Source organism: Strigops habroptila, unplaced genomic scaffold (assembly GCF_004027225.2).
Source record: "Strigops habroptila isolate Jane unplaced genomic scaffold, bStrHab1.2.pri NW_022045634.1_ctg1, whole genome shotgun sequence".
NCBI lineage: Eukaryota > Metazoa > Chordata > Aves > Psittaciformes > Psittacidae > Strigops > Strigops habroptila.
This window is the reverse complement of record NW_022651110.1, coordinates 562,552-578,619: the sequence shown is the minus strand read 5'-3', so window position 1 is coordinate 578,619 and position 16,068 is coordinate 562,552. Positions and strand designations below refer to the sequence as shown.

The window sequence follows — 16,068 nt, the reverse complement described above, 5'->3', positions numbered from 1 at the left end:
TGGTTGGATTCAATGATCCAATGGTTGGACTTGATGTAATGGTTGGACTCGATGATCCAATGGTTGGATTCAATGATCCAGTGGTTGGGCTTGATCTAACGGTTGGATTCGATGATCCAGTGGTTGGACTTGATGTAATGGTTGGACTCAATGATCCAATGGTTGGATTCAATGATCCAATGGTTGGACTTGATCTAATGGTTGGATGCCATGATCCAATGGTTGGACTTGATGGCCTCCTGGTTGGACACGATGATCCAGTTGGTTGGACTTGATCCAGTGGTTGGACTCAGTGATCTAATGGTTGAACTTGATGGTCTAATGGTTGGATGCAATGATCCAATGGTTGGACTTGGTCAAATGGTTGGACGTGATGATCCAGTAGTTGGACTTGATCTAATATTTGGACTTGATGGTCAGACAGTTGGATGTGATGATCTAATGGTTGGACTTGATCTAATGGTTGGACTCAATGATCTTAACGGTCTTTTCCAACCAAATGATTGTTGGATTCCATGATCTTCTAGAAAATACCCCCCCGAGGAGGAGTTGCCGGTGGCTCAGCTACTGCTTTGCCCTTTACCACCCTCCTCTTCCTTCTGGGGTGCAGAGAAGAAAACAGGGATAATCCTGCGGGAATCAGGGAGGGGGAATCTGTAGGTCTCTGCCCCCCAGCCAGGCACCAAGAAACGTTAAGCACTGGCTTGGAGCAACCTGGAATGGGTTGGGTTGGAAGGGGTCCCAAAGCTGATCCAGCTCCAACCCCTGCCACGGGCAGGGACACCTTCCTCTAGAGCAGGTTGCTCCAAGCCCCTGTGTCCAACCTGGCCTTGAACTTCCAATATCCATCCCTGGAGGTGTCTGACAGACGTGGACATGGTGCTGAGGGACATGGGTTAGTGGTGGCCTTGGCAGTGCTACGTTAACAGTTGGACTTGATGATCTTAAAGGTCTTCTCCAAGCAAAGGGAACGGTGCAGCCCTTCCCGTTGCCCATTCCCAGCCTTGCCCTGGGCTCCAGCACCAGGAGGAGCTGGAGTAAAACCCCAGGAGGCACCAGGAATCCTTGTGGTTTAGGGATCATTTGTGGTAGGACATCACCGTGACACCTCCTCTGGTGCACGTTGGGTTTGGGCTCTTCCAGCCCCACTAACAGAGGTTTGTTCCCTTCCTCCCTTGGGATTCCCTCCCTTGGGAGAGATGTTCCTGCCCAACACCCCCTTCCCTCATCTCCATTGCCTTTAGGATACAACAGCTCTATCGAATGTATTCCCCAGGCATTGGGCTGTGGAATTCCTTCATGGACCAAGCTCCATGTTGCACATGGAGAGCCACAGCTCCATAGCAACGGCATTCCCAACCTTTTACCTTAATTCCTAAACATCCTGCTTGTAAATAGAAACGCCTTTTGGATGAATCCGGATTCTGATTGGAATCTGATTCCCCCCTTCTCATGTGTGTGACCTTCTCCAGGGAGGATCACCCATTCCCATAATGGTTTTGGGAACTACCTGGCTCCATTTCCAACCCAAACCCCAGAAGTGGGAATTCTGGGGGTTAAACTCCTCTTCTACCAATGGTTTGAACTCAAAATCCCAGTGGAGAGGGTGGTGGTGGCTGAGTGCTGGGCATGGAGGATCATTCCATGGGGATGGGATTCCATGGTGGAATCCCAGTCCCTTCAGCGAGGGATAATTCCCACTCTGACCTTTCCCTCTTTTTCCTTGGCAGGATTATTACAAGATCATTAAAACCCCGATGGATATGGGAACAATAAAGAAGCGCTTGGAGAACAACTACTACTGGAATGCTCAAGAATGTATCCAGGATTTTAACACCATGTTTACAAACTGCTACATCTACAATAAGGTACCAAGATCCCAAATCTGCCTTTTCCCAATGGGAATTGTCCGCCTTCTCCTTGGAGCGGGGGGAGAAGTGGACATGGTGCTGCTTGGAATGGGTCTTTAAAGGAATCACCACCAAGATCAGCTTTGGTAGGTGAATAACTGGGATTAAACCCTGAGGAGCTGGGGCAGGGCTGAGAAGCCAGATCCCAACAGTCTTCCTTCCTGGAATTATTAGTCCAGGAATTGTTTCTTCCCCTTTTCTTCTTCTTAAAATGAAGATTTTTAGGATTTTCTGGGGATCTGACTTGAGCAGAGCTACAAATGTTGTGAAACAAGCACTTGAGGAGTAGGTTCTTCACGAAGAAACCACCTTAAGGCTGGTTTGGAACTCTGAAGTCTTCCAGGGAAAAACCAAGGATGGATGGAGCAGCCCATGGGTCGTGCCCAACCCTGACCTCTGTGGAGCAGATTCTCTTCCAGACAGTGAGGAACAGCCTGAAAACCACCCTATGAACAGTTGTGCAACCTCCTGGCACGCAGGAGGAGCTGTTGGGATGGATGAGGAGCATCCCAGGGCTTCTCCATCCATGGTGGTGGTGGGACAGTGGCCTCTGGGGGCGTGATGGTGGAGCTTGGGGAGCTGGAGGAGGTTCTTGGGGTGGTACCAGGCTGTGTGGAGCATGAGGCGCTTGCTCCACAAGGACCATGAGCACTAAGGAAGGGTCCTGGAAGTCACTGGGAGCCTTTTCCTTCCCGACCCTTCCAACCATCCACCTCTTGTCCAAGGGTTTCACTTCCCGTTTGGTTCCTCACGTTCCTCTCCAGCCCCGTTGCTTCACCCTTGCGTGCATTGACCCTGTTCTCCTCCTCCTCCTCTTGCACAAGACCTTTCTAGTCAGTGCCAAACAAACAGTCACTCGCAGTTTGAGTCCTTCAGACCCATCTCCTTGGCCCTTGGCCCTTTCGCTTTGAGCCAACGTGATGCAACTCCAACAAGGGGAGGTTCTTAAAGGCTTCAGGTGACTCATAAACACCTTCAAGTCTTCTCCCACCGCGGTGTTTCCCCTGTCAGCTTTACCCTGGTCCCGCCTGATCTTCACCCATCTCCTCCAGGCTGGAGAGCACAAAAGCATCTAAGCTGAAGAAACATCTCCGGGGGCATCATGGAGGCTTCAGACCATCAGCCAATGGTTTTAACTGTCCTTATGTTGGCAGCAGAGCTGGAGCTGGATGGGGCTTGGAGCAACCTGCTCTAGTGGAGGGTGTCCCTGCCCATGGCACGGGGTTGGAACTGGATGAGCTTGAAGGTCCCTCCCAACCCAAACCATTCCATGATTGTCTTGGTGTCACCATGTCCTGACAGCCTTGGCCATGGGTTTATTGTCTTCACATCAATCCAGACTCTTGGTCTGTTGTTCCCACCCTTCTCTCTTGGCTCTTCTCACCCTGCCTGGCTGCAGGGTGCCCCTGGGCAGATCATCTCGTCCTCTTTGGGTGTCCTCCACAAATACCTTCTGCTCCTCCAGGTCTTTGAGGACCCCTTAGCACCATCCTCTCCTTGCACAGCGCTTTAGCCACAAGCGACGTCTCAGAACAGTCAAATTCCTCCTGGAAAACCTCCTTTCTTAGGGAAGAAGTTGCCTTGCAAAGCCCATCCTAAGCTCTTCTTACCCCTGGTGTTCTGTGGAGACACCTTTTCCATGAGACCTACCAAGTGAGGGGGATCCGGTGTGGCAGAAACAAGCATCTGGCATTAATCCTGCTCCTTCTTCTTCTGCTTCTCCCTCTTTTCCCTTCCCTTGGAAAACAGCCTTTGCCACAGGCAGGTAACACCTTGGGTTGGTTGGTCTCCAGCTCGTCTTGGTGCTGGCCCTGCCCATCATCTGGTTCTACCTCTAAAAGGGCTTTAGGGTGAGGAGTTGTCCATGCTTCAACACCGGGGCCGTTATCCTGCTCCCTAATGGGAATAACGGCAAGAGTAGCACGAAGGAGGGTGGGAATACAAAGCTCTCCCTCTGGAATTATTGCCTCACGTCTCGTGTGTGTTTCTCTCCAGCCAGGGGATGACATAGTCTTAATGGCAGAAGCTCTGGAAAAGCTTTTCCTGCAGAAGATCTCGGAAATGACCCAGGAGGAAACGGAAATCGTGATCGCCCAGACGAAAGGCAGAGGACGCGCGAGGAAGGAAGCAGGTAGGAACCGTGGAGTCCCGAATCAGGGAATCAGGGAATGGGTTGGGTTGGGTTGGAAGAGACCTTAAAGCTCATCCAGTTCCAACGCCCTGCCATGGGCAGGGACACCTTCCACTACAGCAGGTTGCTCCAAGCCCCTGTGTCCAAGCTGGCCTTGAGCACTGCCAGGAATGGGGCAGCCAAACCTTCTCCATTCAACCCATCCCAGAGTCCCACCACCCTCCCAGGGAAGAACTTCCCAAGATCCCGTCTCAATCTCCTGTTTTCCTGGTAGAAAAATGTAAATCTGCTGTTTGCTATTCCTAAATCTACTCTTTTCCGGAACATTCCTGGTCTGAACTCAGCAGCTCCATCTCCTCTTCACATAAACATGGTTACATTAAAGGCTCTTCTATTTCCAAATCCCTGTTCTCCATAAGAATCTCTTACTCAAGAATTCTTCCCAGTCTTCCAGTCCTCCTTTCCAGCTCTCTCTGATCATCTCCAGTTTCTCACATCAGTAACTGTGGACACCACAACTGGATGTAGCTGTGACAGCTACTGGAGGTAGAACAACCTTCCAAGTCCCTGTTGACACCTCAAGCGTTCCATTAGCTCAGGTTTTTTTGGGATACCAGCCATTCTCCGGGCTCAGCACTGGCTGCAGACACTGTGGGATCGTTCCTCAAGGGGTTGAGAACATCCTGGCCATGATTTGAGCTCCATACACCTCATTGGACTTCTGAGATCCCCTTTTGAACTTAAATATCTGATCTTGTACCATTCCCGTCCTTTTAATCCAAGTCCTCTGGGGTAGCAGAGGACTTGGAAAGGACCTTAGGATCATCTAGTTCCAAGGACACCATCACGTGCAGGAGCATCTCCAAAGGAAGATGCTTGGACCGTGTTTACTGCCTGAGAGCATCCCAAACCCCTTCTGGAATGCCGTGAGTCCTCACGGCGCTTGGGATGCTCTCTCAGTCTCAGACTGGTGCTGCTGGGATCCCAGTTTCCCAGCAGCGGATGTCCAGGAGCCTGAGGAATCCCTGGAAGGATTTGGGAGCCAGTTGTCTGGACAAGAGAGGGAAAATCCCACTTGGCAGCTGCTGGAGGAGTTGTTGGAGGAGAAGATGCTTCTGTAGTGCCACCACCAGGCCAGTGAGGGCAGGGGCAGAGCCCGATGGTCACCAGGTCCCCCGAGTCCTCCTGGTCTGGATCAGCCCAAGTGGGATGACTCTTGGCTGAGATTCCTTTTAATTGCTCTAGTTTTAGGCACCATTCCTGACATTCCCATTCCCATGTGCAGGAAGCAGCTCCCCTTGGTTAGAGGAGGCAGGTTCCACGTTATCCCAGCAGGATCGTGGGGTCTTCCATGTGTCCCAGCATCATCCAGCTCTGCAGTATCCCCCTTTGGAGGGTGTTTGACCATGCTGCAACGTTGGGGAAGCCTGGTTGGAGCCAGGAGGTGGCTTTCCCAGGGACAGGAGAAAGCTTTAGGACAACACTGATGTTTCCAGCCTTGTGTCCCACCCTTTGGGGTTGCTCCGTGTTTGAAATCCTCATTCCAAGCACTGGGGGGAGGTTTCCCCCTTTCACAGCAGCTTTGATGACTTAAGTCACGAGGAATGAATAAACTCCTCTTGCTGATGGAGCACAAAGTGTTCCCAAAGGAAGAGCTGCCCAGTTTTGGCTTCAAATGAAGAGCCATTGCTTAGGAAGAAGGTTGGGCAGGAGAAGAGGCACTCATCTCCCTGCCCTGCCTGCAGGAAATCCTTTGGGAAGGGGAGGCCTGATGTTGGCCTCGTTCTGGAGAGGGTTTGATACTTGAGCTCCTTCACTTTGGGACCCTTGTGAAGGACCCACCTCCAGAACAGCAACTGGAAGATGCTGGTTCCATGTTCCAACCTTCTCTTGCCTCCTCTCTTGGCAGTGACCTCCAAACCAGGATCATCCACGGTACCAAACCCACCCCAAGCATCGTCCCCGGCGCAGCCGCCGGCGCCGCCGCAGCCGCTCCAGCCCGCGCCGCCGGCTCATCCCTTCCCTTCCGTCACCCCCGACCTCATCGTCCAGACCCCGGTGATGACCATGGTGCCTCCTCAACCTCCCGCGCCCCCTCCGCCGGCTCCCCAGGCCCCCGCGCCGCCGGCCCCGGCTCCGCAGCCCATCCAGCCTCACCCTCCCGTTATCCCCACGCCCGCCCAGCCCGTGAAGGTGAGTGGTGTGTCCTCTCGTGGGCCGTGCTCGGTCAATGGTCACCAAAAAGTCATGTTCTGAGACACCAAGGAGCCTGCAGTGACTCCCTCTGGCACCAGTTGACATCAGACATAGAATCATAGACCTGGAATAGCTAGGGTTGGAAAGGACCTTAGGATCATCTAGTTCCAACCCCCCTGCCATGGGCAGGACACCTCACACTTAGACCATGTCACCATGGTGAATCCCACCACGGTTGCATGGACAACGCGTTCATCCTCTTAAAACCAACCTTCATTGAGCTTTAGATGGCTCAGGAAGAACATCTTGGCTTGCTGAAGGGACTCGCCAGCTAATCCGTGTTTTTCTGTCGAGCTCAGCACAGAGCAGCAGTATCCAAGGATTTTGGAAGGGCTTCCAGTGTCCTTCTTGTAGCGTTGCCGTGAGGGTTGAGCCACCAGTGATGGTGAATCTGAGTCAGAGCTACAAGAAGCACAACTTGAAGCCCAAAGTGGGATGCCAAAAGTAACATTGGTTTTATTTCCGTGAGATAGAGTAATGGAATGGGTTGGGTTGGAAAGGAGCTTAAAGCTCCTCCAGCTCCAACCCCCTGCCACGGGCAGGGACACCTTCCAGTGGAGCAGGTTGCTCCAAGCCCCTGTGTCCAACCTGGCCTTGAACACTGCCAGGGATGGGGCAGCCACAGCTTCTCCATTCAACCCATTCCAGTGTCCCACCACCCTCATGGGGAAGAACTTCTTCCTTATCTCCAACCTGAACTTCCCCTGTTGCAGTTTGAACCCATCACCCCTTGTCCTATCACTGCTGAAGGTCCTTCTCCACATCCCTGGAGCCCCCTTCAGCCCCTGGAAGCTGCTCTGAGCTCTCCACGCAGCTTCTCTTCTCCAGCCCCAATGTTCTCAGCCTGGCTCCATTTGGGAGCTGCTCCAGCCCCTGCTCATCCCTGTGGCCTCCTCTGGCCTTGCTCCAACAGCTCCACGTCCTCCTTATGTTGAGGCCACCAGAGCTGGATGCAGCACCCAAGTGGGGTGTCACCAGAGCAGAGCAGAGGGGCAGGGTCCCCTGCTTGGACCTGCTGCTGTGGGGCTGCAGCCCAGGACATGGGGGTTTCTGTGCTGGGAGCACCCCCTGGAGCTGGTTCACATCCCGTTTCTCTTTCCTTGATCCTAGACAAAAAAAGGGGTGAAGAGGAAAGCAGACACCACCACCCCGACCACCATCGACCCCATCCACGACTCCTCATCGCTGCCCGCCGAGCCCAAGTCCACCAAGCTGGGCCCACGGCGGGAGAGCAGCCGCCCGGTGAAGCCTCCAAAGAAAGATGTTCCAGACTCTCAACAGCACCTGGTTGAGAAGAGCAGCAAGATCTCGGAGCAGTTGAAGTACTGCAGCGGGATCATCAAGGAGATGTTCGCCAAGAAACACGCTGCCTACGCCTGGCCCTTCTACAAGCCCGTGGATGTGGAGGCTCTGGGGCTGCACGACTACTGCGACATCATCAAGCACCCCATGGACCTGAGCACCATCAAAGTAAGTCCAGGTCTATAGGAGGACACGAGTGTTGTGAGTGGAGTAGAACCCAGAGGTGGTTTCTCCCCCCTGCATGTGCACTTCAGATCTCTGCCAGGTCCATTCGGTCCCTGTTCTGCTCCTCTTGCTGTTCTCCTGGCGTTTGGGAAGAACAAGCTGGAATCCTTCCAGGAGAGCTCTTGGGAGATGCTCACACGGGGTTTATGGACAATGGCCTTTGTTGTGTAAATCTCCCCCGGTTTTTTTAGCCCAGGAGGTGGCCTCAGAGAGCCTAAATCAGAGGAACGGGGAGATTCTATTGAAACCAAGCCCATTGTCCTCATCATCTTCATCCATGTTTCCCCTCACAACATTCCTTCATCACTGCAATGGTTTGATTTTAACACCCAACTGCAAAGTCACCCCTATTCCCCCTTGAAATGTTCAGCCATGAAGCTTTAACTTAAAGCTGGGCATCCATAATTCCTTACTTAGAAGCCCAACTTTATGGCTACCAAGTGTTCATCCATGCTTTAGAAGTCCACCTTTAGCTGGGAATCCCTAATTCCCTACTTGGAAATCTTTAACCGTTCCATTTCCAAGCCTTAATCCATGATTTAGAGATCCCATCTCTTGGCTATGGGCTGAACTCAGGCACACACAGTTTAAGCTCAGCTCTGGCTCCATCTTTGCCCAGTTTGGGCCCGTGGTTTAGATCCAGAGGACTCAATTTTCCCTTCCCACAGCCCGGTCCATGCTGAGGTTCCACCAGGGCTGAAGCCACAAGGATCATGGCTCTTCCTTCATCATGTTGTTTCAGGCCTGTAGGTGGGATCTTGTAGTGTGCTGTAGAGCAGGTCCGTGCCCTCCTGGGGTGGAACTCCAAGCTCTGGAGACACCAGCTTGGTTCCTGGATGGTTGAAAGTGGGTGAGATGGTTGAATCCTGTCCCCTGCGTCATCTTCCATCGTTGGGTGAAGGACCATCCTGGTGTCCTCTGTCCCTCCAGCCAGGCTACACCATTAGGATAAGTCAGGATCTTCCTTCTAGGGCAAAGCTCACCACGTTCTTCTGCCCACGTGTGATCTTGGGTGCCTGTGGAGGGTCAGTAGAGCCAAGATTCGTGCTCCTGGTCTTCAACACCGTGTCCCTGTTCCTGTCCTCATCCAAACCTCCTCGCTGCTGTCAACCAAAGACAGCAAGAAGGTGGCTTGGAGGGCACGTAGTCATCTTCTTCACATCATTGAGGATGCCCAGAGCCAGCTCTTCCTTTCTAAACCACCCACAACCCTTCGTTTGACCCAAATAAGTTGTTCTTTGACCAAAATTAGGTGGGTTTCGGCCAACATTTGTCACTCTTTTGGCCAAAATCAGTTGTTCCAACATAGGGAGAAGATGGGTGCATGAAATCCACGGCTGTCCCAGAGCTGTGTTTATTCACTCACCCCTTGGAGGTATTTCCACAGTTAATGGCAGAGCTTTGATGGGTTTTTTCCCCCCTTCTCCTTTCCAGTCGAAACTGGAGAACCGGGAATACCGGGACGCGCAGGAATTCGCGGCGGACGTGCGGTTGATGTTCTCCAACTGCTACAAGTACAACCCCGCGGATCACGAGGTGGTGGCCATGGCACGGAAGCTGCAGGTGAGGACTCGTGTTGTCACAGCGTAAGGACCACATGGTCTTGAAGGAACATCTCCAGGATGGGAGATGATGATGGTCAGGAATCCCACTTGTGCTGTGGAAGTGATGCTGGGAGGGAAGGAATCGGCCCAAGTTGCTCCTTTAAGCTCTTCTTTTCTTTACTAGCATCTTCATCCCATCCTCTCACCTCTTGATCAAGGAGTAGGAGGGATAAGTGTGGCTCCAAGGTGCCACTTTTGTCCCCAAAGCACAAAGTACTCGCTGCTTTAGTTCCATCATCCTCATGGTGAAGGTTCCTGCTCTTGCTCCTCGAGGGTTTGGCACTAAGGAATTAGCTGCTGAAGAAGCCCCGTGTCTCAAACACACTCGGCTGCTCCATAAAATCCTCCCCATTCCCTCATTCTTCAAGTTAATTTGGAGCTGCCACACGAGGACACGTGGCCAAAGCAGGACAAAGCACTTTGCTGCGGGTGGATCTGGGGGGTCTGAGCTCCTTTGGGTGCTGGAGGAGCTCACAGGAGCCGTGGAGAACATCTACAAGGGGTTCCAGAGCTCCTATGGTGGATTTTTGACCCAAACATTTCAACTCCTGTTGTTAAAACACTCGGACATTGCCCGTGGCCGTGGGTTCTGGTGCTTCAGGTGACACTTGAGGCCAACCATGGTGCTGGGACATCCCAAAATCCACATCAAACTGCATCCTGAGAGCTGGAAAAATGTCTCATCCTGTGGACACAGGATGGGCTCAGCAGGATGTGAGGTCACAGGACCCGAATCCATAGGGATTGCAAGTGTGGAAAAGCACAATTCCAGCAGAAGGACAAGGTGGTGGAGCTCTCACTACAGGACAGGAGAAGAAAACCCCTTGAGGTTTGGGAACAAGGCTGAAGGTGCAGGTTTGGACTTGAGCTCCTGTAACCCACGTCTTGGCCAACAACGGTCCTGATCCCTCCATCCTGGAGACACCAACGTCTGGAATAACCCGTTCTGCTGCTTTTTGATACCACGTCATCATCAGAAGATGGTGTCTTGGATTCTCAGACTTGATGCCAGCTCATGGAAAGGGGCTACAGGAGAGCTGGAGAGGGACGTGGGACAAGGGGTGGAGGGATGGGACAAGGGGGAATGAGGGGAGATTGAGATTGGATATTGGGGAGAACTTCTCTACTCTGAGGGTGGTGGGACACTGGAATGGGATGAAGAGAGAAGGTTTGGATGCCCCATCCCTGGCAGTGTTCAAGGCCAGGTTGGACACAGGGGCTTGGAGCAACCTGCTCCAGTGGAAGGTGTCCTTGCCCATGGCAGGGGGTTGGAGCTGGAGGAGCTTTAAGGTTCTTTCCAACCCAACCCACTCCATGATCCTATGTCGTGGTGGCACCGCGAAGTGAAGAACCTCCCTTTGCCTCTGGGGATGATGAAGAACCGGAATTCCTGGTTCATGGAAGACAATACTTAGGATGTAAACAGCCATTAAGGGCAGCGATTGAGCAACAGATCCACGTGTGTGTGATTCCCATGCTGGAGGAGCTGAGAATCTCCTCCTCCTCCTCCAGTGTCTTCTGCTCCTTCCCCTCATACTTGAGTCTGAGCATCAAGTGAAGTCATGAGCAGATGGAAGCAGCAAAACAGCATCTCCAGGACCTGGAAAAGCTGCTACTGATGGAACAACCAACCAGGCTCTGAACCCCCCAGCCAGGAGAGCAAAGGACTTTCCCACCAGTGGGATAACTGGAATTGAACCAGTTTTGCATCCCTCACTGTTGAGGATAATGGGAATGTCCTTACGCAAGAGTTTGGGTTGCGTGGAGATGGCTTTCATGGGATGTGGCTTGGGAAAGCCCAGGCAGATGAAGAGGAGCAGACATTGAGGCTGCAGTTCCTGCCTGGAGCTCCCCATGAATCCACTGTGGAAGATCTCAAGAACCTGAACAATGCAGCTTTTAAAGGCGTTTTCTCCTTCTCCCCCAAAACCATCTTGGAGATGGTCCCAATTCCAGCTGGATTTGGAGCCGTCAGGATCTGTGGTGCTTTCTTGGGTGGACACCCCACATCCATGCGGGACATCCCAGAGATCCCATTGTTTCCCCCCCCCCTTGTGTTTGCAGGACGTGTTCGAGATGCGCTTTGCCAAGATGCCGGATGAGCCGGAGGAACCCGTGATTCCAGCGTCTTCTCCCGTGGTGGTGCCACCTCCCACCAAGGTGGCTGCTCCCTCCTCCAGCGACAGCAGCAGCGACAGCTCCTCCGACAGCGACAGCTCCTCCGATGACTCCGAGGAGGAACGTGCCCAGCGGCTGGCGGAGCTCCAGGAGCAGGTACCGTGCCCATAGGGATGCAGTGGGGCGGCCCCGGGGGTTGGACCTGCTTAGTGCCCAAAGGCAGGAATTCTCTGCCTGCACTTGGTGCTTATGGCACCAGAGCGGTTCCCAAAGGCAGGAATTCTCTGCCTGCGCTTGGTGCTTATGGCACCAGAGCGGTTCCCAAAGGCAGGAATTCTCTGTCTGCACTTAGTGTTTATGGCACCAAAGCGGTTCCCAAAGGCAGGAATTCTCTGCCTGCACTTGGTGCTTATGGCTCCAAGGTGATTCCCAAAGGCAGGAATTCTCTGCCTGCGCTTGGTGCTTATGGCTCCAAGGTGATTCCCAAAGGCAGGAATTCTCTGCCTGCGCTTGGTGCTTATGGCTCCAAGGTGATTCCCAAAGGCAGGAATTCTCTGCCTGCACTTGGTGCTTATGGCTCCAAGGTGATTCCCAAAGGCAGGAATTCTCTGCCTGCACTTGGTGCTTATGGCATCAGGGTGGTTCCCAAAGGCAGGAATTCTCTGCCTGCGCTTGGTGCTTATGGCTCCAAAGCGGTTCCCAAAGGCAGGAATTCTCTGCCTGCACTTGGTGCTTATGGCACTGAGGTGATTCCCAAAGGCAGGAATTCTCTGCCTGCGCTTGGTGCTTATGGCATCAGGGTGATTCCCAAAGGCAGGAATTCTCTGCCTGCACTTGGTGCTTATGGCACCGAGGTGATTCCCAAAGGCAGGAATTCTCTGCCTGCACATGGGTGGTGACTCTGGATCCTCTGGAGCAGGAAGGACCTTCCAGAGGTTGTCCCTGGCCATGGTCAACGCTTTAATCCCCTCAAACGAGGGCGATGGGAGCTGGCAGAACCACCGCCATAGCCCGTAGTAAAGCCTTGGGTGGTAGCATGGAGGAGGAGGAGGAGCTGGGATGCATCCCAACGTTGGAATGTGTCTTCTCCTCAGCTCAAAGCAGTGCACGAGCAGCTCGCGGCCCTGTCCCAGCCCCAGCAGAACAAACCAAAGAAGAAGGAGAAGGACAAGAAGGAGAAGAAGAAGGAGAAGCACAAAAAGAAGGAGGAGCTGGAGGACACCAAGAAGAGCAAAGCCAAGGAGCCACCACCCAAGAAGGCCAAGAAAAGCAACAGCAACAGCAGCACCTCCAGGTCAGCCCCATCCCTCTGGGTTTTCCTTTCCCTTTTGCTGATGAATGGAATTACAGGTGGGATTCCTGACCAGGAATGGCAAGGTTTGGGTTTTGGAGCTGATGTTCTTCCATCTGGCTGCTCCAAACACCCCAAATATAAGGGGGGGTGGGGGGGGAATCACATGAGGTTGCTCTATTGCAGCTCAAATCCATGAAGCCAGTAATTTTTCCTAGCTTTCCCTTTTTTGGGGAAGGATTTGGGCACCTGGAGGTAGGATTTGGGCACTTGGAGGCAGGTTTGAGGTGCCCCAAGTGGAGATAACCACAACCGGGGGTCCCTGTAGCTGGTTTTTCCCTTCTTAAGAACCAGTTTTAACACAGACGCTGGGGTTTGTGTCTCCATATGGGGTGTCAGGCTCTGGGACAGCCTGTCCTGGTGGGAAACAGGCAGCATCAGTTGAGCTTTGGTCTGTCCAAGTGTGGATGTATGGAATTCCCTTCTGGAGCTGCTCCTGCTTTGCTGAATGACCTCCTGGAGCTGCTCATCTCTTTGGGAGAGCGACTTTTGGGACGGGCAGCTTGGCCTTGGGTGTCTAACAGCAGCTTGAGCTCAGCTTTCTTGCTTAACTGTAGGTTGAGCTCAGTTTTGGGTGTCTTAAGAGCAGTTTGAGCTCAACCTTTGGTGTCTTAACAGTGGCTTGAGCTCAGCTTTCTTGCCAAAGAGTTGGTTGAGCTCAACCTTAGGTGTCTAACCAGCAGTTTGAGCACAACCTTGGCTATCTTAACAGTGGGTTGAGCTCAACTTGGGTAGTCTAAGAGAGCAGTTTGAGCTCAACCTTGGGTGTCTTAATCACAGTTTGAGCTCGACCTTTGGTGTCTTGACAGAAGGTTGAGCTCAACTTGGTTAGTCTAAGAGAGCAGTTGGAGCTCAACCTTGGGTGTCTTAATCACAGTTTGAGCTCGACCTTTGGTGTCTTAACAGAAGGTTGAACTCAACTTGGTTAGTTTAAGAGAGCAGTTTGAGCTCAACCTTGGGTGTCTTAATCACAGTTTGAGCTCAACCTTTGGTGTCTTAACAGAAGGTTGAGCTCAGCTTTCTCGCCTAACGGTGGGCCGAACTCAACTTTGGGTATCTTCATCACAGTTTGAGTTCAACCTTGGGTGTCTACCAGCAGGTTAAGCTCAGCTTGCTTGTCTAGCAGCAGCTTGAGCTCAGCTTTCTTGTCTAAGAGCAGCTTGAGCTCAGCTTTCTGCCTCCCAGCCTCATGGTTGAGCTTCAAGCTCAAGCTTTAGACCCAAGCAGCTGCTTTTCTTCCTTAGGCTCTGCTCTAGAATAACCTTTACTTGTTCTTAAGTAGTAAGAAGGAGCCGGTGGCGGTGAAGAACAACAAGCCCCCTCCAGCCTATGAGTCGGAGGAGGAGGACAAGTGTAAGCCCATGTCCTATGAGGAGAAGCGGCAGCTGAGCCTGGACATTAACAAACTGCCTGGGGAGAAGCTGGGCCGGGTTGTCCACATCATCCAGTCCCGAGAACCTTCCCTCAAGAACTCCAACCCCGACGAGATCGAGATTGACTTTGAGACCTTAAAACCATCCACGCTGCGGGAGCTGGAGCGATACGTCACCTCCTGCTTGCGGAAGAAGAGGAAACCTCAAGGTACCTTTTAGCCTCCGATCCTGGTTTTCCTCCTCATTTTCCAGGGATTAAGACAGAGATGTGTAGGATGAACATTGGGAGCGGGGGCTCCAGACCCTTCTCCACTCCACAAGAGGATTTTTACTTCATTTAATTCCTTTAATTCACCTATTTCTCCAATTTCACAGCAACAGTTAAATCCCAACATGGAGCTGGAACGTGCTGGCACCATATTCCCATATATCCACCATCAGTATTTGAATTCCAATTAATATCTGTCCAAAGAGAGCAGAGACGAGGTGGGAGAAAAGCAATTCCTCCCCGTTGGCATCCGTGGAATGCTCTGGAATGTGGCAGGATTCAGGCTGAGGAACACCCTGAGCTTCCCACCTCCACTTGTGGAGGCAGAAGAGGGTTTTCCCCCTATTTTAATACATCTGAGAGTTCCTTTTTAATGGATATTTTAATCTCCTCTCTCTCAATACAGTTTTAATCTCTCTGAATAGTTCAGTCTCTTCCCAACCTATTTGCAGTACATTTATCCATTTGTTACAGCCTCAAATTCAGTTTCAGCACGTATTTTATACCCATTTTTCTTCTTAATATCTCTTAAAATCTGGATTTCATTATAAATATACGTTTATTCATGACTGAAGAACAACGAAACACTTCTGGACCTGAATCACTCACAGAAAAGGGGATGTGGGGAGGGGATTTAAAGGGAACCTCTTGATTTCCCAGGGCCAAGGGATACCAGTTACTCGCTGGGATAAATCCAAGTGGAAAACAAGCCCAGTTCACTCCTGAGAGCTTCCTTTATGCTTCTGTATAAAGGAAACATGGATTTGAGTTCTTTAGTCTGGGGCTTTAGGGGTTTAGTAAAGGGCTCAGACATCCCCCGTGGCTTTGAGCAGCTCTAGGGCTGTAACTGCCCAGGTTTAGTCTCAGTTTAAAGCTAGTAAAATCAGGGAATTCTCTCCTTTTCCACCTCTTTATCCCGACAACTCAAAACCTAAGTTGAGTTTTCAGCCACATGGGATTAACCCCCAGCTCCTGCTGGACACAGGGTGGAGGAGAAGCCCTCGTGGGCTTAGGCCAGCCTTAAACACTGCACAAAGCCAGACCTTTCTGTGCCGGAGGGGTTCAGGAGGATGAAGAAGAAACAAGCCATCTCTTAGGACAGGCTTAAATCCCACTGGTCCCAGTCCTGCTGTGGGACATCACGCTCCACCCTGCACCAGCTCATCACCCCAAAGACCTCCAAGACCCCACCACATCCCTACTAGCACAGCTCAGGAATAGAAACAAGCAGAGATGCGGGATTAAAGCTTGGCGTAGCTGGAATATTGGGGTGCTGCAGGTCTTGGGGTTCCTCCTTAGCCTCTAACAACGTGCTGTTGTCTTCTTGCAGCAGAGAAGGTGGATGTAATTGCTGGTTCCTCTAAGATGAAGGGGTTCTCCTCCTCCGAGTCTGAGAGCACCAGCGAGTCCAGCTCCTCCGACAGCGAAGAGTCAGAAACAGGTTAGACGCAGCTTATTTAACGCCTCAGTCCTAGCCCTGGTTTTCTGTATAAATAAATATGTTTTCATTCCTGGCTCGGTCTTTTAATT

At 52.0% G+C, this 16,068-nt stretch overlaps 1 protein-coding gene across 8 annotated transcripts in view; it reads left to right on the top strand.

The window, feature by feature from the left end:
- BRD4 (bromodomain containing 4) overlaps nt 1–16,068 on the top strand; it is a 52,226-nt gene that overhangs the window by 20,431 nt on the left and 15,727 nt on the right. For 3 of the 8 annotated variants that reach the window (XM_030475295.1, XM_030475296.1, XM_030475294.1), the window contains exons 5-13: nt 1,731–1,868; nt 3,906–4,041; nt 5,948–6,234; nt 7,408–7,767; nt 9,259–9,387; nt 11,493–11,702; nt 12,641–12,840; nt 14,177–14,478; nt 15,869–15,979. In XM_030475295.1, the coding sequence (XP_030331155.1) occupies nt 1,731–1,868; nt 3,906–4,041; nt 5,948–6,234; nt 7,408–7,767; nt 9,259–9,387; nt 11,493–11,702; nt 12,641–12,840; nt 14,177–14,478; nt 15,869–15,979 (1,873 nt within the window). The remainder of the gene's footprint in view (nt 1–1,730; nt 1,869–3,905; nt 4,042–5,947; nt 6,235–7,407; nt 7,768–9,258; nt 9,388–11,492; nt 11,703–12,640; nt 12,841–14,176; nt 14,479–15,868; nt 15,980–16,068) is intronic. The other 5 variants (XM_030475302.1, XM_030475300.1, XM_030475299.1 and 2 more) reach the window with 3 other exon arrangements.